Source organism: Nelusetta ayraudi, unplaced genomic scaffold, assembly GCF_046127955.1.
Source record: "Nelusetta ayraudi isolate G7.1 ecotype Tasmania unplaced genomic scaffold, CSIRO-AGI_Nayr_v1 ptg000042l, whole genome shotgun sequence".
Taxonomy (NCBI): Eukaryota; Metazoa; Chordata; class Actinopteri; order Tetraodontiformes; family Monacanthidae; genus Nelusetta; species Nelusetta ayraudi.
Window position 1 is genome coordinate 7,953,675 of NW_027466092.1, and position 23,729 is coordinate 7,977,403.

General features: G+C 41.6%; 3 protein-coding genes across 7 annotated transcripts in view; 2 read left to right on the forward strand and 1 right to left on the reverse strand.

Annotated features, from left to right (window-relative positions):
• The window catches only part of nlgn2a (neuroligin 2a), a 165,510-nt gene extending 155,102 nt beyond the window's left edge, over positions 1–10,408 (forward strand). For all 3 annotated transcript variants that reach the window (XM_076034040.1, XM_076034038.1, XM_076034041.1), the window contains 4 exons: positions 1,659–1,924; positions 2,825–2,978; positions 4,749–5,115; positions 5,609–10,408. In XM_076034040.1, the coding sequence (XP_075890155.1) occupies positions 1,659–1,924; positions 2,825–2,978; positions 4,749–5,115; positions 5,609–6,437 (1,616 nt within the window). In that variant the 3' untranslated portion in view covers positions 6,438–10,408. The remainder of the gene's footprint in view (positions 1–1,658; positions 1,925–2,824; positions 2,979–4,748; positions 5,116–5,608) is intronic.
• Positions 10,409–11,116: 708 nt separating this feature from the next.
• pop7 (POP7 homolog, ribonuclease P/MRP subunit) lies at positions 11,117–12,784 on the forward strand. 2 transcript variants are annotated; one of them, XM_076034044.1, is made up of 2 exons: positions 11,117–11,252; positions 11,984–12,784. In XM_076034044.1, the coding sequence occupies exon 2, from the start codon at positions 12,020–12,022 to the stop codon at positions 12,473–12,475; it is 456 nt and encodes a 151-aa protein (XP_075890159.1). In that variant the 5' UTR covers positions 11,117–11,252; positions 11,984–12,019; the 3' UTR covers positions 12,476–12,784. The 2 variants fall into 2 exon arrangements, with proteins under 2 accessions (XP_075890159.1, XP_075890160.1); XM_076034045.1 differs by having other exon boundaries at positions 11,127–11,252; positions 11,971–12,784.
• A 372-nt stretch (positions 12,785–13,156) lies between these two features.
• Positions 13,157–20,370, reverse strand: epoa (erythropoietin a). Of its 2 annotated transcripts, none has more exons than XM_076034043.1 (5): positions 20,267–20,370; positions 15,910–16,040; positions 15,696–15,782; positions 15,344–15,508; positions 13,157–14,616 (listed from the first exon to the last, which is right to left on the reverse strand). In XM_076034043.1, the coding sequence occupies exons 1-5, from the start codon at positions 20,277–20,279 to the stop codon at positions 14,467–14,469; spliced, it is 546 nt and encodes a 181-aa protein (XP_075890158.1). In that variant the 5' UTR covers positions 20,280–20,370; the 3' UTR covers positions 13,157–14,466. The 2 variants fall into 2 exon arrangements, with proteins under 2 accessions (XP_075890158.1, XP_075890157.1); XM_076034042.1 differs by lacking the exon at positions 20,267–20,370 and adding an exon at positions 19,790–19,846.
• Positions 20,371–23,729: the final 3,359 nt, after the last annotated feature.

Here is a 23,729-nt window from a genome sequence, read left to right on the forward strand (position 1 = left end):
CGTCCCCATCAGCGTCTAACATGGTCCGCCCTCTCGACGCTGCCTGTCTGTCATGTTCTCCCCACTCCTTACACCTGCCGGCGACGCCAGGTAAGGAGTTGCAACCCTCCCCCCCACAGGTACACCAATCATGTCGGGCGACACGCCGTCACAAATCAGGCCCGACAGCAAAGATGCAGCAGAGTCAGTCAGGATGGAGAGAGGGGTTGCCGCCGAGAGTGATAGAACAGAGATTCTGGGGGGAGGACAGACGGGGAGGGAAAAACAAGTAGAGGAGATAGACAGAGCAGGGAGGGCAGGAAGCGGTGATTTTTAATATAAATGACTCCTCCCCGCTGCGTTCTCTCTTCCCGCCAAGATATACAGCCCTTTCCAAGCTGCTTCCTCCTCGAACTGATTTCCCATGAAACGGAGGCTCTGCTTGATAATTAAGTGACCAATCTTCAGTTGGAAAGGCGGAGGTGGCGGGCGGGGGCACGAGGCGAAAACAAGTGAGTCGGGCATCTGCGTAACGAGCCACTTGAGCGGTTCAAACAGCCTGGGACAGGCTTAACCGGAGAGACAAAGAAAGACAGAGGATGTGAAAGCTGGCCGGAAAAAGAGTCTGAGGACACACACAGTGAGCCAGGGGGGAAAGTGCCCCTCGTTGACTTTGCGTACAAGCTAGTTTGGACTACTTACCACTCCCTGTCTCTTTCCTGCACAGCAAAGCAAGTTCTTTATTTCAGGTGCTGTAGTCCAATTGTCTAAATGCCGTAGCATCTCCTGCAAGACAGGGTGAGATGAAATTTAGGGGGAGTGAAGCAGAAGTCTCCCTGTGGTCTACTCTTGAAGATCCCACGTTGTGCAAAATCCCACTGAGCAATGTATTCTTCTAGTCATTTATTTTCTACTAAGTACACAGAAATGGGAAAAGTCGACCTTTTGTCACTCACTTGTTCCACAAGGGTGAACTGAACCACCTGACATCCCTCTGTGATGCCACAAAGGCCAATGGTGACTCTCCTAGGTTAGTAACAGCTCTGGGACATTCTTAGTGACTTTTGTAGTCCACTAATAAGGCCAATTAAAGTTGTTTAATCGTAATGTCATTATTAATGTGAGCCCACCATCTAGAAGAAGAGTAATTAAAAAAGAAAAATGTAAAAAGTGTGGTTGAAGTACAAAAAAAAACAAACTTATATTTTATTGCATATTTAATTAAAAGTTTGAAAGCATATATATATATACATATATATATATATATATATATATATATATATATATATATATATATATATATACATATATATATATATATATATATATATATATATACATATATATATATACATATATATATATATACACAGTATATAAACCATGTTCCTTTTACACAGGGAGAATGACTTTGTCAGTAATAGTAGAAGTTTTAGCAAGGAACTAAAGCAGTATGTCACTGTAAGAGGCTGGAAACAAAGGGCTAAATGTGCTGTTTGTTGTTTTCTGGAATTTAAAAAAATAAATATTTTTTTAATCACTCAAGGCTGAAAGAATCAAGATATTTCAGAACAGTTGCAGTCTGGCATCCCGGCTAAAACACTGTCATAAAACACATGCTTCCAAACCAAACTGTTTTACTGCATGCATCCTGATCTTTTCCCATCTGTCCCTCTCAGGTCTGTTCCACAGGGCCATAGCCCAGAGTGGAACCGCCATCTCCAGCTGGTCTGTCAACTATCAGCCCCTCAAGTACACTAAGATCCTTGCCCGCAAGGTGGGCTGCACCTACACCGAGACCGCTGACCTGGTCGACTGCCTGCGGCGCAAGAATTTCAGGGAGCTGGTGGACCAGGACATCCAACCAGCCCGCTACCACATTGCCTTCGGCCCCGTGGTGGACGGAGACGTGGTGCCCGACGATCCCGAGATCCTCATGCAGCAGGTGAAAATGCATCTAGCGTCGTCCTTCAGGCAAATAAGGAACTTCCTGCTGTTTCTCCATCTCACTTTATGAGCAGCAAAAAAGGGGCATCTGCTTCCCAAACAATTCAAGTTTTGAAAATGTTTAGGCATGTCTTGTATAGGGGTTGGCAAACTATCTGTAAATGACAAAAAAAAAAAAAACATAACACATCTACAAATGAAATGTTTACATTTCAGATTTAGCCCTTCTTGGAATGACTTCAAGAACCCTCACAATTTACACACTTCAAATATTTCCTTCCTTATTTTGAAAAAATAAACATAAATAAAATTTTGTTTTCAGATAGTCGATGTGTTAACCTGCTCTAATGGCTCACAGATGAAGTCAATGTGTTTTTCATTTGAAAGTCATTTCCCAAAATAATAGAAATCACTCACTTGAGGGAAAGGAAATGAGATATGGTGGTTCATTAAAAAAGACCAGCTGCAATTCAGGTGTTCAGGTTTTTTATACATATATATATATAATGTGTGTGGCTTGGTGCCCAAAACAATGCAGAAGGGATAAGAAATTACTTCAGAACAATGGCCAGAAAATGACAAAATTGACAAGAAACAGCCAGTGTATACTCGACGATGTAACGATGCAAAGCACTCAAAGCAGATTTAACCTGTGATTAAAATACCGGACAGTGTGACAAAAGTTCTGTCTTTAATTAAACGCACAAATATATTTTTGGAAAATTGCATATTTGACAAATGTAGACATGAGATTTTTTGATTTTTTTTTATCTGTGCAGATAAGGTCCTTTACTTAGCATAATTGGCTTTGTATTTGTGGGGAATACACACGCATTAACTTCATCTATTAACACAATTTCAGATTTACGAAAGCAATTTCCCTTTTTTTCACCACTAGGGGGAGTTCCTCAACTACGACATTCTCATAGGAGTAAACCAAGGAGAGGGCCTGAAGTTTGTGGACGACAGCGAGGACAACGATGGCATCTCAGCGGCAGCTTTTGACTACACAATCTCTAATTTTGTTGACAACCTGTACGGCTACCCCGAAGGTGAGGAACTGCTGCATTTTAATCCAGCAATGTTGCTAAGTCTGTGATTTCCAGGGGTTTGCCCTATTATTATTCACTATTATTAATTTGTTATCATTATTATTAGTAGTAGTAGTAGTAGTAGTAGTGGTGGTTGTTGTTATTGTTGATGATGATGATGTTGTTGCAATAATAATAATGATAGTAATTGATTTTGAATTAAATTATCCTGTACTGCATGTAAACAAAAAGTCAAGAAAAAAAATGACCATCCAAATTCAAGAATAGCAAATATTTAAGCCCATGTGGTCACAGCTCTACACAGCATAAAAATGGTGTTCCTTTATCTGATTGAATTTTGAAATGAAATGTGTTCAAATGACATCATCACATGCTGTCAAAACGCATCAGCACCAAATAATCCGAAACTGAGGATCCCAAGTAGGAAGTTTTTCAAGCCATGTGGGCAACGAGCAGAAAAAGAGGCAAACTGTGTAGCTGGGAAAGTGTTTTAACCAAGACAGGCATGCAAAAGAGATCACCTATCATCAAGATTATCTTTCACCGCAGTGGGTCTGCGCTTTTGGCCTTTGAGGCTCTGTGGGCACTAATGCTGCCTCTCATTATCCCCCAGGCAGCCAGTTCCCAATCACAGCGCAGTTGTTCCCAGCGGATCAGGCTTCAAATGCAACACAGCGGGCCACAGTCAAAACACAGACACACTCGTATCGTGCAGTCACGCGTCCTCTCAATGCCTGTCACTCATTCTGCTTCCTGAGGGGCATTTTCTCCCTTTTGGTCTTGACGTTCTCCATTTTTCTTCCTTTTTCTCCCCATTCAACCACCATCTTAAGCTGGCACACAGGTTGGAACGTTTGCTGTGGGTTTGATTTGCGTAGGTAAAAAGCCCCCCAAAAGGGTTTGTGGAGGGAAGACAAAACGTAAAAGGCAACTGGCCAAACCCTTTGTCTATCACCAATTTGATTCTACCCCCAGTTCAGCAAACTTGAACTCATATTGATTCAAGAGAGGGGTTTCATTGGATGTACAGCATTGCTCTGAAACAAGCTGCTTTGCCCTGTCATGTTCAACATTGTTGTTGCCAAAGCAAGAATAACTTATTCCCACCAAAAAATGCCCCCAGGACCATTCTTTGTTTTTTATTGTGTAAAAAAAAAAATGTAGCATCCACTGTTAAAATGTGCTGTCTTCCTTCCTTAACTTGTCTGTCACCTCTGTATGCATCAAGGCAGGTAGCTCGTTGTGTAATCTTGTGAAAATGAAGACTTGATTGAACATGCTGTTTTTGAGGATAGCAAAATGGATGGGTGACATTTCAGAGATAAAATCTGAGCAATCCAGATCACATGCAAAGTTACACTGCAAAACTGTGGTATAGTTTTTGGCATTGCCACCCAACAGCAAGAAGGTTTAGAATCCACATAGGGTCTTTCTGAGTGGAGTTTGCGTGTCTGCTTTGGCTCTCTCCAGGGGCTCTGACTTCCTCCCGCAGTCCAGAGACAAGCAGGTTAGGCTAACTGGCAACTCTAAATTATCCACAGGTCCGAGTGTCAATCATATATTTTTACTATGAGGTTCTCTGATAAACTGACAACTTGTAACCTCACCTTCACCCTAAGACAGCTAGGGTAGGCCGTAGCACCAATGCTGACCTAACTGCAGAATAAGTGGTGATCATGGATGGATGGATGGATATTTGCAACTTAACCTATTCACAATACTCTCTGTTTTCCTCTGTTTCCCCTTCTCTCTCTGTCTGTGAATATCCAGGCAAAGACATCCTGAGAGAGACCATTAAATTCATGTACACAGACTGGGCGGACAGGGACAACGGGGACATGCGAAGGAAGACTCTCTTAGCCCTGTTCACAGACCACCAGTGGGTGGCGCCGGCCGTTGCCACTGCCAAGCTTCATGCTGAGTTTCAGTCCCCGGTTTACTTTTACACATTTTACCACCACTGCCAGACAGAGACGCGACCAGAATGGGCAGACGCTGCACATGGAGACGAGATACCATATGTGTTCGGCGTGCCCATGATTGGTGCTACAGACCTTTTCCCATGCAACTTCTCCAAGAATGATGTGATGCTGAGCGCTGTGGTCATGACTTACTGGACTAACTTTGCAAAGACTGGGTATGCTTTCTTAATCATTGCTCTTTGCTTTTTTTAAATTAACCAATGAGTAGATAAGTTTGTAGTGCACTTCAAAAAGCTTGTTTACACATTCATGTTGATTCTGTGAGATCACAAGGTTTATGCCATCAGAAAAGTAATCAAGTTTGTTTTCTCTGTTTGTGGTGCTCACAATCTTACTTCTTTTTGTTCAGATTTAAAATGAAAAACTAATAGTTCCTGCACCAATAAAAATACTTGGAAAGCTACAGCTGCTAAATGTCCATTATAAAATGACTTACATTGGTCCGCACCACTGTATTTCCTTTATCAAGTTCCTATCTAAATTTTGCATATGTACGTGGGTTCACCAAGTTAAAGCGCCTGTCGAGCAAATTCCGCCTAAGCAATTTATCAATTGCATAATAACAATAATAATAATAATAATAATAATAATAATAATGATAATGTTTGACATGTGATTTTTCTGATTCTCTTCTCTTGCCTTGTCTAGGGATCCAAACCTTCCAGTACCCCAGGACACAAAATTTATTCACACCAAGCCAAACCGCTTTGAAGAGGTCATCTGGACCAAGTTTAACTCAAAGGACAAGCAGTATCTCCACATCGGTTTAAAGCCTCGCGTTAGGGACAACTACAGGGCCAACAAGGTGGCCTTCTGGCTGGAGTTGGTCCCCCACCTACACAGTCTACACGAGGAGATCTTCCCCACCACCACACGCTCTCCTTTGATCCCTGGCCAAGGATCTGGAAAAACCTGGACCAGACCATCAGGTCCCCGCACCACTCGACAGCCCTACACCACCTCAGACCCGGATCCCGAGGGCTCCGAGCGGCCACGGCAGGAACTTTTCCCCGGGGACACCAGAGACTACTCCACCGAGCTCAGCGTGACAGTTGCCGTGGGGGCGTCGCTCCTCTTCCTCAACATCCTGGCTTTTGCTGCCCTCTACTACAAGCGCGACAAGCGACACGAGATGCGTCGCCACCGCCTGTCCCCTCAGCGGGGCGGCACCGCCAATGATCTGGCTCACAGCCAGGAGGAGGAGATCATGTCGCTGCAGATGAAGCACTCGGAGCACGACGCCCACCACGACATGGAGCCCCTCCGGCCCCACGACATCCTGCGACCCCCCTGTCCACCTGACTACACGCTGGCCCTACGCCGCGCCCCCGACGATGTGCCCCTCATGACGCCCAACACCATCACCATGATCCCCAGCACAATCACCAGCATGCAGCCCCTTCATGCCTTCAACACCTTCCCCTCCACCGGCCACAACAACACCCTGCCCCATCCCCACTCCACCACCCGGGTATAGTAAGGACTGGCCCAACACTGCGGCACCTAGAGACCAGGAGGGCTGGCTCGGCCACTGACAAAGAGGTGGGGGCTTCTCTGGACGTGGGCCTTTGTTCTCTTCTCGGATTCTTTTGATTCTCCCAAAAAGACTTTGCCTCCAGCATCAAGTGCTGTCAAACTTTGCAGCTCCACCGGTGGCATGTGGAGAAGCATCTGAACTGCATGGCAGCTGACGATCAGTTTGGATCTTTCAAAAAGCACTGTTTTCAATGAGGATCTGCTGCTGTTCCAGACTAAAGCCCCCTGATGTTTCTCAAAAGGACAAATACTTTTTGCCTCTTGCTGTTTTGCCATTTTTTGTTTGTGAGGATTTTTTGTACGTTGATGTCTCTTTTTCCCTCTCCCTAGTGTGTTATGTACATATATCGCTATATCTTTTCTACATTTGCGTCTCATTCCTGCGTTCTCATTCCCTCCTTTTTTTGTTCCAAAGGTTCTTAACTTCTCATCAGTAGGATGGGGTGTATGGTACATGGAAACACAGATATCTGATATTTTTATTCTACCAGCATTCTTGGTGCCAAGTCCTACTTAGTTTGCTTTCTCATCAGGGCAGTAAAAATGTCAAGTTCTATAAATTGTCAATTAACAGATGCTGTGTGTTCTCATGACAAAGTGCCAAACTGGCCTTCGATTGTGTTTTGTTTTTGTTTGTTTTTGTTTTGTTTTTTTTGTTTTTTGTCTAATTTTCCTTTCATCTCTTTCTTTATGTTCAAGCGCTTGTTTAATTGTTTTGTGGAAAGACTTTTTTTGCTGAAAAAAATCTAGATATAGAGAAATGATATTATATATAGTTCTATATGTGTACAAAGCAGAAAGTATATAAATGGGTTTTTTTCTCAGTGGGGGATCTATGCATGAATTATGAATTATTTTTAAAGACCATGACTTGGGGTAGGGGTGAGGGTCATGGAAAAGACACTGTATCTGACAATGCACGTTTCCCAAATCTAATCAAGTCATATCAGTCCATTCTGAATATTTTGTTAATTTCACATCACCAAAAGAAAAAGAAAAATCACAGATTTTCCCCTTCCCTTGAAAAAAAAATCATCACAAACTTGTGAGTTGTTGTTTCAAAGCAACAACCGTGAGCATTTTTAAGAGGTTATTTCCAAGTTTTATCTTAAAGTGGGGAATGCAACATAACAACTGAAGTCCAGTAGAGTGCAGCTCCTTATCCCCCACTCTGCATGGAGCTGATTTCTTTTCTTAGGGTACGTAGAGAATTATTTTTGTACTTTGGCAAGAAGGCAGGCATCTGTCACTCTTACCTTCCTTACCTTTAATTTTCCTGTCTGCACCCCTATTTTCAGCACATGCTTATTTTGGATGTGAGAAAACCAAGTGTGTCTCTGTGCGTGAGTGTGTGTGGAAGAGATAGATCCAAAACCGTTTCATGCAGGCATAGGTGGGTCCTAATTAGCTTGCGGAGATAGAGAGGCAGACAGGCAACACCAACAAAACTCCAAAATAACCCTCCTTCTTGCTGCGTACCCAAAAAAACATCCCTCCATATTAATGTCACTTACTCCACCCTTCCCTTTTAGTACACTGGCCGTGTATCCCACATCGCCACGTCACTGTCTTTGAACACAATTTCTGACCTCAGTTCAGCTCCTCATATACCCTCACATTTAAAGGCCTAAATAAGCTGGAAAAGAAAAGCTAGCAACTTTAAGTAGGCTAGTGGGTTGTAAATTAATCACTAAGCACACCGAGGATAACCTGGTGGGCCTCTGTGGCCTGCAGAGCTGAGCTGCGACAGAAAGAGGGCGCTCCGATGTCCTCAACAGGGTAAAAAGCAACACAGATGACAAGAGCCGTTTCTGATTCCACTCACCTCTGCACAGTATGCTAACTGGACTTATGGGGACAGGTGGTAGCCTACATTCAGTATGAGAGAAGTTAGTCACTGGTGCTGTCTTTTGCTTGTGCTCTAGCTTTAGCCTGTTTGTTTTCTGTTCTATTACTGCCTAAAGGGTGGCCGAAGAGGGATGCAGCTGTCTGCAACAGTCGTTTTGTCAGCCCACTGGAAGGGAAAATGTGCACAATGTGAAACTGAAAAACCTGCGTGTGTCGCGGCGGACAAATTCTGCGGAACAGAGGACGGACATAAGCGCAGGAGAAAGGTGCACGCTGTGGAGTGTACACTCAAGGAGGGGAGGTTGGAAAAAGACTCACAGCCTTAAATGTAGAAATCAAAATCGATTGGTTCTCCATCAACTGTGGACATTCAAGGGCACGGTCAACTTTTCACCCAGAATGTTCGCCAGGATGATGCATCGACGATCTTTCCAAAGGAGGATCTGGTCTGCACAGTCAGATCCACACGAAGCCTTTTGCTCTCCTGCCAAGAAGGAGGCAGCGAGGCAGTTGTGAAACAAACCTCAACACAACACAGCTTCAGTGACACCACAAGAAGGGAGTAAGAACAGATGCAGGGCGTTTGCCGTGGCTCTGTTCTTTTCCCACTTTATTTTATAACCCAACACTCTCGGGTGCCGTTGTGACAGACTCGCTGCCCGCGCCGATAAACGTGGATGTGTGAAGAAAGACACACAATCCAAGTGGCAAGACAGAGACCGACACAACACATGGGAAAGGATCATAAGTGTACATTTTTAAATGTAAGAATCAGACAAAATATTTGTAAATATTAAGTTTCTTGTATGTTTTTTTTTTTTTTTTTTCTTTTTGAGAGAATGAATGAAAGTCTTATTTTGTGATGACAAAAGACAACAGGTGCAGTTTGCTGGGGCATTGACATTCCTTGCAACAAATTGGGTTTTCATCATTAGCAAATTACTCTTTAGCTGATGTATTTACTTTGTGTGTCGCCTGTCAAGTGGGCATCCTGTAGCATCTAACCAGGGGAGTTGCTGTAGCAGGAATTCATCTTCAATGCAGGTGGTTTTTTGATGCCATTGTTTTAGCATTTTCGCATTCTGAAGGTTTTCAAGGACCACAACATTTTCAAATCTGATACTTAAGTTTATTTTGTCTTTCTTTGCAAGAGTCAAACCTTTTAACTCAGTTTGTGAAGTTTTTTATTCTAACATTTTGCAAATTTTTAATTTAGGATATATTTTAAACCAGTTATACTGCTAATGAATTTGCAGTTGGACTATTTGACCTAATGCTATGTATAGTAACTTGGTCACAGCCAAGAGAAGTTTTTAAAAGCCAGCTAACTAAATCCATAATGACTGAGGGACCCATGGGCTAAAGAGAGACACTAAACACAAGTGCAGTCAATTAGATGCTACCGCACCTCACATGTAGCATTGTTTACATGTAGCCTCTTCATCAACCTTGGGACAAAAAAAATGAGGGCTTTGATATCACATGATGCCTCACATCCTTGTAGACTAATGAGATCACACAGGTGACCTGGCCTCCCTCTGCACACAGTTTCGAATTGAAGTGATGAAAGTGGTGTAGACCTTACAGTGACGCAATGTAGCAGCAAAGGGTTTCTGTGATTGATTGGTCAGAGAGAACATCTCTCAATACATCTGAAAGGTTGAGTCAGGCTAAACAGGATGACTCCTTATGTCCAAATGTCTGCATATGTCCTGTGTCAGCTCTATGGTAAATGAAAGCACATGCAAAACACCCCAACAATACAACAACACACATATTTTAGATAAATCTTGCTCTTGGTCTTCAATGCAAAAGTTGCACCTGTTGTCTTGTTTTTACATTCTTTGGTGAATCAAGGAACCCAAGGCTTGAGATGAAGAAAAAATGTTAAATAATGTCATTTTAAAAAGAAAAAAAAAACAGGATTATTAATAAAAAAAAATATATATATACAGTAAAACTATATAAATAAATGAGGTGATGATATTTCAGTTTACTTTAGAAGTTATTATACACTGTATGCTGTGATTCTGATCTGGGAAACATTAAAGACATTCATAGCCAGTCTGTCTGTTTTGTCTATTTCTTCATTTAGCTGAGTTCAGTTTTTTTAATTTTTATGTTTCACTTTTCCCCCCCATTAAGTCCAAATGTTGTAGTGGGGTTGAATCAATCTTCAACTTGCAGCATATACTGAGCAGAAACTAATTTTGGTAAGTTGATTAAAAATGGTATCTTATCCTCAAAGGCAAACTCAAAATCCAAATTATTTCTATTGAATGCAAAAGTGTTTTAACAATTGAATATGTTATTTATCATTACACACTGACCATCTTTGTGGGAACACAAATATTGTCCCCAAACGGTGTGACCAAAAAAGAAGGGGGGGTGGAGGTGGGAGAGAAAATCACGAAGAGCAAACTATGGTACATTGACTAAGTTCATCACTAGGGGTGGTAGGTCTTGATAATTGCAATTTGTAATGAGAAAGAGCAGGGTCGTTGCCATGTTGTTTCCAGCAGATGCAATGAACAGCACCCAAGTATACCTATCTATATTTTATTTCTAAGGCAATTCATTTAACGTACTTAAATAAAAAGGATTTCGACACCAGCATTATAAAGATGTTAACACGTTAGGAGTGAAAGAAACACAATATTGATTTACGAACAATAAATACGTGTAATACAAAGAACAACTGTTGCTAAACTAAAATATCTTGCGGAGCTAAGCGGAATTTTACCTTTTCCCTCCCCACGTACTCCAACTTCCGGGGCATGGACTCGCTCGGCGCACTACTGCTTCCGGAGCATGGACTAGGCTAGTTTGGCTGACGCTAATCCTGATAGTGCTCCCGACATCAGCGATGAGAAGAGGCGATTTAGTCATTTGAAATCACACTTTTATGGTATGTCCATATTTTTAATTACTGCATTTCTAAATCTAAGCTATTGCATGTACTTTTGCGTATGACGTTGTTGCGTCAGCTCATGCTAACAAATATTAGCTTCGACCTCGGCACCTCAACAGTATACAGAAAAACTGGTTAAGAATCCGTTAGGCAAATGTATAAAGCATGCTTTGAGTTGACAAGCAAGGTGTCGGGCCGTCATATATTCGACAAGCTTGTGTCAGCTCTAATCTTTTATTTCCTACTTGCAGGAGTGTATTCGAACATTTGTATCTGTAAACAAACTAGTCAGCGGCTGATCTACAGGTCTGCAGCTACCATAGGCATTTAGAATTGTCGAATATTTTAGATCAAATTTTGATAAATATATTTACGTAAGAATCCTCATCTCACAGATGTACGTTGTAATTCCTACGAGTTCGTCTCTAAGAATGAGTTTCACCGATTTATATTTTCACAAAGCTACAACTGTAGGGACAGATCTATGAGCTTGTTCAAACCCTTTTCAAGCCATAATCAAATTGACCAGCCTGTATTTCAGGCTGTTTCTAAAATAATGAATTAGTTTCATTGATATTGGACAAATTGTTTTAATGTTATCAACAGATTGGAATATATGTTTGTGATGGTACTATTACATATGTTAACATTTAAGAGGCTTTTTTCTGTTTATTTATTTATTTATTTATTTATTTTTTGTTTTAACACCTCCTAGTTTTGTCCTTCAGCTGCCGCTTCCGTACATCTCCTCCTCCCACTGAAGCATGACGGAGACACGGACTCCAGCCATGTCCTCCGTCCCTCAGACAAACCCGATGCACACCGACCCCCCCACAACACCTGTAGAGATGGACCCTGTGGAGTACACCCTGAGAAAGCGCCTTCCACGCAAACTCCCCAAAAGACGGAATGACGTCTACGTCAACATGAAAACCGATTTCAGGGCCCAGCTGGCTCGTTGCCAGAAGCTGCTGGAAGGTGGAGGACATAGGGAGATTTGTGTCCACGGCCTGGGCCTGGCCATAAACAGGGCAATCAACATTGCCCTGCAGCTGCAGGCCAGCAGTCAGGGGGCACTCCAGCTGGCAGCAAACACCTCTACTGTGGAGCTGGTGGACGACCTGGAGCCTGAAGATCCAGATGACTGCGGAGAGCCAATGACACGTACACGCAACAACTCTGCCATTCATATCAAGGTGTTCTATCCAGACCATCAGTGACTTTGACTTTGCGTCATATACAAGCCATTGATTCATCGTGATGTTTTAGTTTGGTTCTGTTCAAACGATAAACCTGGCTCTCTGGTGGCTTTGCTGATGTACAGACCAGATGAACTGACTTTAAAGTGAAGCCATGTTTTCTGAATTAATTAATGAACTGTGTTGGAATGCCGTTGTTGTGATCAACTTGAGGTAAATTTATGTCGTTTTTTTTGTTTTGTTTTGTTTTTGCTTTTTATGACTTTTTTGTTGCATGCCTTAAAACAAGTTGTTTTTGCCACATCAAACTTAAATGAAAGTAAATATTAACATGGCAATGCAAAGTTTAAATGTCTCTGAAGGCCTCAAAGTCTGTGCATGCGCTGACTTAAAATTGTGTTTATTTCAAGAAGATGCTTTACAAATGTGCAATTCTCGTAAATGGCCACTAGATGCCAGTAGTTCGTTTAAGTATAATATTAAATGCTTGAGCCGCAGGTGATAAGTTGCATTGGAATAATTCACTTCTTGACATAAACACGTCTTAGTGGAGCGTAAATGTAATATTTCCTGGGCTTCTTGAATGACAGGGCAGCTCTTTGTATTTAGGATCCAGACTGTTGCAGCTCATTAACTCTGCAGATGTGAATCAGACAGAGATAATGAACGAAATGGACAGACTTCCTCTTGTTTCCATCCTCTCTGTCTCTTAGAATAATATTTTGTATTATAAATAGTACATTATACTGCAAGGAGACAAAACAACAGGAAAAAACATGTACAAACATCCTTAAAAACATTTCGCACTTCCCCAGCAAGATAAAAAAAAAAAAAAAAGAAAACAAACAAACAAGGAATCACTTGCCTAGTGTGACAATTCTGACCATTATTGTCTGAAAGTTCCCAGGCCCAACTGATCGGTGTGACTGCTGTTTTTTACAACAAGGAAAGAAGAACGGAAGACATGGTACTCTGGGAAACTATTTGCATTTGCAAAGTGGCAGGATGTGCATATTCAAAGCCAATTTTTTTCCCAGGCAGTCTGGCCATCAGTGCGTAGAAACAGGCTAAGCAATGGAACGCAGGTGATGACAAACTCCTTCTGTGTCATTAATATCTTGCTCCCTCAATTACTTTGAGCTCAAAACAGAGAAGCAAACAGCCATTTAATACAAACTTTAGAAAAAGGAAGACAGCAGCTTGACATGACAGTTGTGTTTGGTGATCCGAGGAAATATAAACACCAACTGCAATATTAACGATCTCATACTAAAATAGACTGTATAAATAGTAAATGTGCACAAGTATTAAAAATATATTTAAAAAACAAAATCCTCATTGAAAAACAATGAAAAACAAGGTTTGACTGTGGCAAAATGTTTGAGGTCTCGTATCCTGTGAAATTCACTTCACCACTGTTACAATATGGCTTGGCTCTGTCCCTGAACTCCCCAGAAGTCAGAAATGTCCGTCCTTTGCTTGCCCAATTTTAAGAGAGGGTGTGAGCTGAAATACACAGTTTGTCCCTTTGTGATGTCACACAGGGCATGTATAAGCGCTTCAAAAGTAAAATATAAGTATAATGTGGGACCTTTTAAAGACTTGTGGGGTCAGCAACCTCATTGGAATTAAAACTCCAGGAGCTCTGGGGGTTCAGCTCTTATTTTTCACAACATAAGAAGTGAGTGCAGGGTCATAATCCCCGGAAACTAAGACACACACAAATATGGCTACACATCACACGCAGACTTTCAGTCTCAACACATTCACACACAAAGTGCAAGTGGGTGCCAGTAGAACAGCTATTGGAGCAGTGCTTCCTATTGGCTTCTTCATGTTCAGTTTCTTCTTCACTTAGGTGGGTCTTTCCTCTGCCCATCAACTTCCTTTCACTCTGTGGAGGAAGGCTACATCAGTCTTTCTGTCCACACTGCCCTGGGCTGCAGGTCAGCCGCGTCCCTCCGCTTGAATACACAAGTGATCTTCCCCCCTAGAGTAGGGGCCTATGTGGATCAGCTGATGCCCTGGCAAGCCTGCGCATCTGCAAGGAGGACCTGTACTTTTCCACGCAGGAAGTTGTAGTGGACCTGAAGCAATTCAGTTGTTGAGGATACAGTCCATGTTCCGGCAATCCCCTCCGGACTCGCTGGCGGGACATATTCCTGAAAAGAAAACAAAAAACTGTTGGGTGTAAACAAGATTATCAAAGCTTCCATCAAGATTGAAATTCCTTAAAATTCCTCCCTTCGCACACACTTTGACTTTGAGTATTTCTTTAGTTTGTCGACCCTCACTAAACAATTTCATTGCAGAGCTTGTGTTTTTGTCATATGTTGTACATACTTTTGCCTGGAGAATTAATTTGGTTTCTTTATGTTTCTGATGAGGGATGCTCTTACAATAAATAAGTAAATCCTTCATAACTTAATAAAATAAGACTTCTGTTTTGGAATGTAAGCACAGGAAGTGGCTCGACTTTTCAGAACATCTAGGTTCAGAATGTTTTCAAGAATCACTTCAGTGTGAGTCTTCTTCTGCTTCTTCTTCTTCTTCTTCTTCTTCTTCTTCTTCTTCTTCTTCTGCCGCTTATCCGGGGTCGGATCGCGGGGGCAGCAGCCTTAGCAGGGATGCCCAGACCTCCCTGGTCCCAGTCACCTCCTCCAGCTCATCCGGTGGGACCCCAAGGCGTTCCCAGGCCAGCCGGGAGACATAGTCCCTCCAGCGTGTCCTGGGTCTTCCCCAAGGCCTCCTCCCAGTGTGAGTGTGAGTCACATTTCTTTATTCTATTTTATTTTAATATGGTGCCAATGCTGGTGGATCAGGCAAAAAAAAAAACAAGCTTCATCATCATCTGTATTTACGTACAGGATCACAGGAATGTTGCCTCACCTGGACATTGAGGGTGCGCAGCACAGCATTGATGCTGAGCAGATTTTGGATGGAGGTATCTATGTAGCTGTGCAGTGCTGTGTTGGTGACTGAGGTCCTCAGGACGCCAAGGGCCCGGTTCAAGAGCCACAAGCCAGACTGCACTTCCTGGGATTGCTCCAAAGCCTTGCCAGAATAAATAAAGGGAACAGTCTCATAAAGGACAAGGTTCAGGAAAGGCAAATAATCAGTTCTCGTTTCAAAATAAACTATATTCAACAGGTTGTTGTTTTTTTACACCCATTTTTTTTTTCATTTCAGAATTTTTCAGTTAAAGATGATTAAGGATTAGTGTCATTCAGTGGGTACTCACAGTTTTCTTTTCCCAGACATCCCAATCAACTGTGGTTTGAGGGACAGTGACAGACTCAGACAAGCTACATCCTTCTCGACATGACTTCTAGGAAAAGCAGAGAGTAACAGAATTAGCCTTTATCCAAAGTACATAAACACTTAGCATGGTTGATTCCAGTCTAAGAATGTCTCTCTGTTGAGCTCCACTTTGCATGCACACTTTATGCTCTCACCATAGCGACTTCTGTGTCTTGTGCTTCCTTGATAATATGGTTGAGGACCCTCAGGTCACAAATTGGCCTCAGTGGAGATTGTAGGCTTGGCCGGGTCCACTCCAGTACTAATAACAGTAAGGCAAGCAGTCCTGCCATCACACACACAGACACACACACACACACACACACACACACACACACAGAGGCAGTCATTTACTGGTCGCTGAACGTTTTCCTCCCGGAAATCAGGTGGTTTATGCCTTGGAGTTGTAGTCGTAAAGTCTCTATGGAAGTTGGACTCCTTGAACTTGAACTTAATGGTTGGACTCCTTGAACCCTAACTTTATATTTCTTTGTATGTGTGTATGCACGTGTGTGAGTTAAATTTAGCAGCAGAGTGACAGTGATGGTCAGGATCCTTGAATCCTTTTGTTGTGTGCGTGTGCGTGTGTGTGTGTGTGTGTGTGTGTGTGTGTCTGTCTGTCTGTCTGTCTGTCTGTCCATCGGTTAGTGTGTTAACTTTAGATTATCCAAACATGATTTTATATTAACAATAATATATTAATATATTAACAATTGTAAGTAAATGTGAAATACCAGTATCTTAAAATGTGCCGCAACGATAACCTTGACAAAGGTGAACATTCATTACGTATATGGAAATATGGTCCAATCAAGATCTCTCCTGGTATTTCTGGTATGTTGTATCATCCAAATAGTTCTCAGAAATTATTGTTACTTAAACTAAGTAAGCATGTGAAAATAATCATAAACCCTTCCTCCCACTGATGAATGTCAAACATTCATTGTGCTACTGAATTCAGAGAACCAATTTCAAGTTCATGGTAATACTCTCTTATGTCAGTATGATGAGATTTGGTCATAATTTATTTCTAAAAAAAATACGATGATGAACCCCATGACCAGACTTTGTTTACTAGAGAAGATTATTATCCTAAAAGGGTTCTGAGCTCATGCCACCACTTTTAGAGTTACTTTGTCTGCGTCTGATATATGAATGAATCTCGTGACTTTCACAAAGCTTGCATGCTCCTTAACCCTCTTTTATTGATTAAAAATATGTAGAATGTTAATGCCAGGAGTTATTTCTTACATAAAAAGCATTAAATTAATCACTGTATATATATATATATATATATATATATATATATATATATATGCATTTCTCGAATTTCACCACCTAAAGCACATATTATCAAAGACGCAGCAATTCTAGGAATTTTTTAAAGCTGTAAGAGCTACTAGATTGTCACAATAATAAATTTACTGCATATGAAAAAAGTAAATAATGTGGTTATTGTTACGATTTGTTATTATTCTTGAAAAATGTATCAGATTTATGAACACATAACACAGAATAAATCTTTCCGATAGATGTTTCATGTTTCAATTATTTTTCTTTTTTGTTGCTGCCTCTGCTCTTCAAAGAAAAAGAAGAAGGTGCAACAGAGACACTCCTAGTGACCCTTTTTTAAGCCAGACTACTTTTTGCATTGTCGCTCCTCATGAATGAAATGAATGAAACCTCTCGCAACATCCTGTCATGCGTTTCTGCTTACATGCTCACAATTTCCTGCATTGTTCCTACATTAACTGACACATCAAATGCCTCTTTCCTCCCTCACCTCATTGTCTTGAGAATGAGCAGATGATAAATACTTATTGAAGCCTATTTCACAGCAGACAGTTCTCTAAACGGCATGTTAGTCTGTTTAGAAATTATACTATAACCTTTTCTCAATGACCATGAAAGGAACCTCCAACATAGACTGAAATCACACACTGAGCTCCTAGATAAACTTGGCAATTAGAGCAGCTCTAGTGTTCCTGGGTCATGCGGATATAAAGTCGTGCTCCTGTGTGCTGCATGCTGAATGCACTCTTTCACAGCAGCCTAAGTGTGTGACGCAGGAGGATGATAACAAAATACGGATGATCAACCCCAGCAGACAGTTCAAACATGGGCTATATGAAGGTTGGCACTTGGTTGGAGTTGAACTTCACCAAAGGTTATCCTAACATTTAAAATGTGTTGCCCTGTCATGGAAGACTGTGAAGAAACAAGATGAATAATTTAATAAAACCGAAAGCAAAACATTAAATCTGATTTAGTCTAAAGTATATTAAGTTATCTTCCACTCCTGCATTTACTGTAAATGCAGGGACAGGGCCTTCTATCAGTAAATAGTTCTTTGGGCTTTTTTTTTTTTTCTTTTCTCAATTTCACTAGCCACTGCAACACCATTAACAATGCTTCCTTTAATCATACACGCTCTTGTAATGCATGTTTACGCAACAGCAAATTTGAAATGACATCAGCAGCTGCCCTACATCTCAGGGAATGCTAGGGATATCTAATGAAATTTGCTAGAACGACTTTGTCTAAGTCTGCATGGAAATTTAAATAACATTGAATGTGGCCCCTCTCAAACATACCAGTGACTTTTACAGTTCATAGAAAACATAGGGGTACCCAAGCTTGGATCAACTACTTGAGATTCTAATTCATTCCACTGTATTCAGGAGCGAAATGATCGACCCACAGACACTATGGTCACTTACTATGTTCATGTACATGGTTACTTTGGGGGACAAAGGAAAAGAAAAAGCGTGTGACTCAGCTTGAGGATTATCTGTGACCCTTTCGCCTCTGCTATGGCCTACGTGAGAATGCATCAATCTGAACTTTGTGTGTGCACGGACACGGTATCTCTCTGTCCTTCTCTCCACATTCTTACCAAGGTGGTGGAATTTGTGCTCCAGGACTGTGACCAAAGTGAAGCCTAACAGCTTGGTCTGCCAATGTCAGCTGCCAAAATCATGTTACTATTTTAAATTGGAAGCCTGGAGGCCCCAAGTGGTGACACTTTGGATGATAGCGAGCCTTACTTCAGGTATGTGACAGTTGCTTTGAAAGGTGGCAGGATGCTCACGTGAGGTGATACCCCGGACAATGTGCTATTTTAGCTGTCTATGTGAAACAGGTGCACAGAAAGGGCGCAGCAATCAGACATGGCTACTAGACATGTGGAGAGCTGACAGGAAGACATTGTTGACTTTATCCAAGTGACGGAATGATTGGTTTTTAATGGCCTCCTCTAATTTGAACAGCTCTTTCACATGACAAGGGGCAGAGTTTTAAGTGAGAGGCAGTCAGAGAGGGATATATGACATGTCCTACTTCTCTTTTCTGGAGCTGATGCTGAAATAGCCCTGCTGAGTCAGCATTAAACTCCAGCCATGGCTTTCCAGCCTGCATTGTCATGCTAAAGAATGACTAAACACACAATTTTCCTGCAAAGCACAGGGAAACAGATCATTTGATCTGTAGTGGCTTACAGTAACATGAAATTAATGCATCTTCAGCTCGAATGGCCACTCAGCAACACTCAACGTCACACCTTCAAATCCAAACCAACAGCTGCCATCCAATAGAATATGCATTTTAAGACGACGGCACGGGCTGTCTCTCTTATGAGTTTAATGATGGGTTCATCCAGGGGCAAAGTATAAAACGATGTTAAATGTCATTTAAGAGAAACTAAGCTTCGGCATAAGTTTTGACAGAAGATAAACCGCCTTTGAAGATGTGCAGCACATACCTTACTTCCGTTTGTGGAGTCTGGATAACTTTAACAAAGCCAGCTAAACTCATCATGAAACCAGGACAGCTACAGTGTGCCCTTTCGTTTAAAATGATTTTCAAAAAAATATCTATTTTTACACACAGCAACCATGTGAAAGCCGCAAGCAATGATAGCCACGGGCTCACCATCAACGTGTTAAACGTGTCTGAAATGCAGACCACACGGACGAGCGAGCGCACATGTCGCCAAAGAAAGAGACGTGACCACAATGCCACTCCGAGCGCACTTACCTCTACCCGTTTTCTGCAACATTCGCAAACAAGTGCCGCATCTTTAAAGAACATTGTGGTAAAAAAGACCAAACACGGGTGCTAAACGTCAGCGCTTAAATCCCAAGCCAAGTCCTGTCACGTAACCAAGTGCGCCGGTCCCGGCGCTGCAGGTCCGACCGGCGTGGAGCTCCGTGTCAAACAGATATGCGCTGCCTGCTGCTGCTGCTGCTGCTGCTATTGGGCGACCTGTCCTACTACCATGCTTTGCATCACCACACTGCTTTGGCAAAACCTTGTATTTGCCTCCACGGAGGATCTAACGATAACGTGGGAACCCGCATAAACGAGGGCGCGCCTTTTACGCACCGTGGCGAGCGATTAAACATCAACTCGCGCATGCAGCCCCCGGCTGGCGTAAAGCGTGAAAATAGACTAACTAGTAACGCGAAGAGTACAGAGGGGAGGAAAAATCATGAAGGCATGTCCATAACTCACTGGTACACTCCATAGCGGTGTCCACATAGCCCCTGCCAGGATCCTCACGACGCGGTTTGGCCCAGAGGTCCGTCTATTGCCCATTAATTGGAAACGAAGCTCTTTTGTGGATCTCCTTCACTTATCCGGTAGGTGTTTCTTAAAAAGTGATGCTGTTTGATTTGTTTATTGATGACTTCGTGAATAAAGTTGCATTGTTTATATGATGGCAATCTAGCCTACCTCCTCCCTGATGACAAAAAATGTTTTTCTTTCATTGTTATCCAAATAATGGCCAATTGCCGCTTAATAAACATTTGACTTAAAAACGGCTTTCTATAATTTATTTTGAGAAACGCATCTCTTGTTTGATTTATTTCCAGAAGTTGTGCTTATGGCAGATTGTGGTGATTCGGTTTAGACAACGTTAGGTTTTTGGTACGCCAAAAGAAAAATTGATTGTGTTGTCAGAATATATATTTTTTTCTTTTACCTGGCATTTGCAAATATTTTTTTTTATTTATTTTTTTTATCCAAGTAACACATGCTGGAGCTATGGTGTTTTTTTCATGTTCTTCAGTGCCAATATGCATGTCTTAATGATAATTATTTATTATAATTATCTTTAATGCTATGCAGGTTGCTGCAGATGATCATTCATGTCTGGATGTCATCAGCAGCCCATCATTTAAAACAGACTCTAGATAAAAAGGCGTGTCAACATCATGGCCACAAGAGTGGACAATGGCTTGTTATCATAATGGAAGCCTTCCAGTAAAGCGTGCTTTACAACATGGGTTTACTTATAGACAAAGTAAGTGGCTGATTTTTGGCACAAAAATCAAAAGTCAAAGAGCAGAGCGTGGAAGGTCCTCGCTTCTTCCATCAATCCCGTTTTAAATACTTGTAGATACAAGTCTCCAAGTCTCATTGCTACACAAGCAACCACGGGTATGAGTTGATATGGTAAATAATTGACTGTTTCGCTTTCCTATGTCTGATAAAGCTGAGATTAATATGCTTCTACTCTTTCAGGTCAAAGGCGGAGGACAAATTTTGCATCCTTCATAAATTTATTTGTGGGTCAAAATATGGATTTAAGAGTCCTCGACACTATGGGAACAATGGGAATTTGTGTTGCAGCAGTGTTTATGACACTCAAGGTTGGTTTTGAATGTATCCTCTTTTTGTCTGCGTTTGTCTGTGTAGCATCTACATTGGATGGATGCAGATATATTGATCATTTTGCAATCAGTGTGTACTCAGAGCATCTGTGAAAGTAGACAAAGAAGGGATTTCAACATTTATTGTCAGTTTGAGATTTGTTGAAAACATCAAATATTTGTTTGTTAATAAAGGGGCAATACATGATTTTAATCATATAAGGTAATAAATAACTGGTCTGTGAAGCGCTAATGTTATTTCGTCTTGGCTAGAGCATCACATGCCCCCTGTGTCTATTGATTTGGTGTTTGTTCTATCTTGCTGCATGAGTTACAGCATGTAAATTGTTGCCTCCTTCCGCCTATTGGAACAGTTGCCCTTCCACCATTATAAGTAGCAAGGAAAAACGTGCCACAACGTCATAAAACACATACACATAGCATGAAACTCGCTCAAAATGAATGCTACTTTAGCTAAAATTCTGCTGGATGTAAGCGATAAAACTTTAAATCCGGAGGTTTGCCTTCTGTTAACAGAGCAGTGTTTCCAAGGGGATTACTATTAGTGACGGAACTCTATCTGACACAAAACTCTGCTGAAATTTGTCAGTGGTTTATTTATTTATTTATTTTTTAACAAACTCACTGATAGTGGTCAATTTGAAAACACAGCACGGTTACAGAGTTCTCGCAACAGGGGACCTTCTGGATTTAGGGTTATACCCAGCATCATTTTAGCTGACATTAGCATCTTCAGCTTGTTCACTCAACATTCAAATACTTTGGTATTATATACTTATATTGTTACTCGACATTTTCCTTCATTGTTGCTTTGCATACGAGACTGGAGATGAGAGGAGTGCAAGCGTGAAGCCTCTTTGTTTAGGTTTACAACCTCTTTGCTCACTACTGGCTAACTTGAAGATAAGGTTCAACGTCCAAAAAGTGAGTTTTTCCCATTTTCATTTTTAAAAAAAGTTTTAATTATGCTGTGCATATCCATAGTATGATATTCATATTTTCAAATGGGAGATTATAGTACTTTCCATCCTGTGCACGTGTGCATGCACCATGTCTTCACCCTGACTTCCGAGACCCACTTTTAAATTGAAGTTTCCGGGAAGTATTCCCAGTGTATTATGGAGCTGTGTGCCTTATCCAGGGTCTACTGGAAGCTTTGTCATTGGACAGGAAGCTTAAATGTTTACATATTCAATACCACGCGGCACTTAGCCTTTCAACTGACATACATTACATGACTCACAAATACTTGGAAACACTGATAAAATGTGGTGACAGGTTTGCATGCTGACTATTTCACAAGCCCGCATGCATAACGTGCGTGTATGTGTGTGTGTGTGTGTGTGTGTGTGTGTGTGTGTGTGTGTGCTAAAAGGCTGGCAAATAAAAGAGAAAGAGAATACAAATGAAACAATTTTAAAATGTTTTTAATGCAAAACGGTGTGATTGCAAATCCTGGAAAAACATTAAAAGGTTAGAAATAATGAAATGTGATCGACTCATTACACTGGGGAAAAAACAAGAATGACAGTTTAGTGCTGTGTTCCATCTCCTAATATTTGAGTGACGTGATACCCAAAAACTAAAATACCTTTAAGACAGAAAGATTCTGTTTTAAGGTTTATGACATTTTTTTTTTTTTAAATAAATGTATAGTTTTTGTTTAAAGTAAATTCAGTACAACGTGGTCACTGTGGTGTTAAGCATAGGACAGTGTTTACAGATTACAGATTGTTACACTGTCTGCTCAAAGGCCTGTTTGCTTATGTCTGAGCCAATGAGACGGGGAGAGAAAGGAGAGACAGACGAGGTACGTGCTGTGAGCCATGCTTCATGACCAGCGCAGGGGACTGGGGTGGGAGGTGAGGGATGTGCGGGGGGTGCGGGGGCAGGGGATTCCAGTCACAGTGACTCCTCGGATGGGACTCAGGTATTGACTTTAGCGTGATCTGAAAGGGGCTCGAGGTGATGTAGAGTTGAGGATGGACGCAAACGCACGTTCCGTCTGCCTCGGATACGCTAGTCGGAAAATTGTGAAACTGACAAACAATAGGAAGGTGAACTGTGTGTATCAACGTGTGTGTTTTGCTTTCTCATCCAGGTTTTGGCTCACAGCCAACACAGTCTACTCCTCTGGCGCGACACAAGACAGGAAGCTGACATAAAAGAATGGGGGGACTGACTGTGACGGGACAGCGGAGCCAAAGCAGGAGCCAACACAGAACACACTGACGAGGTTGGAAGTTTACCAACGCTATCACTCTATTGTGCTTATTATGGTCCCATAGTGATGGTGACAA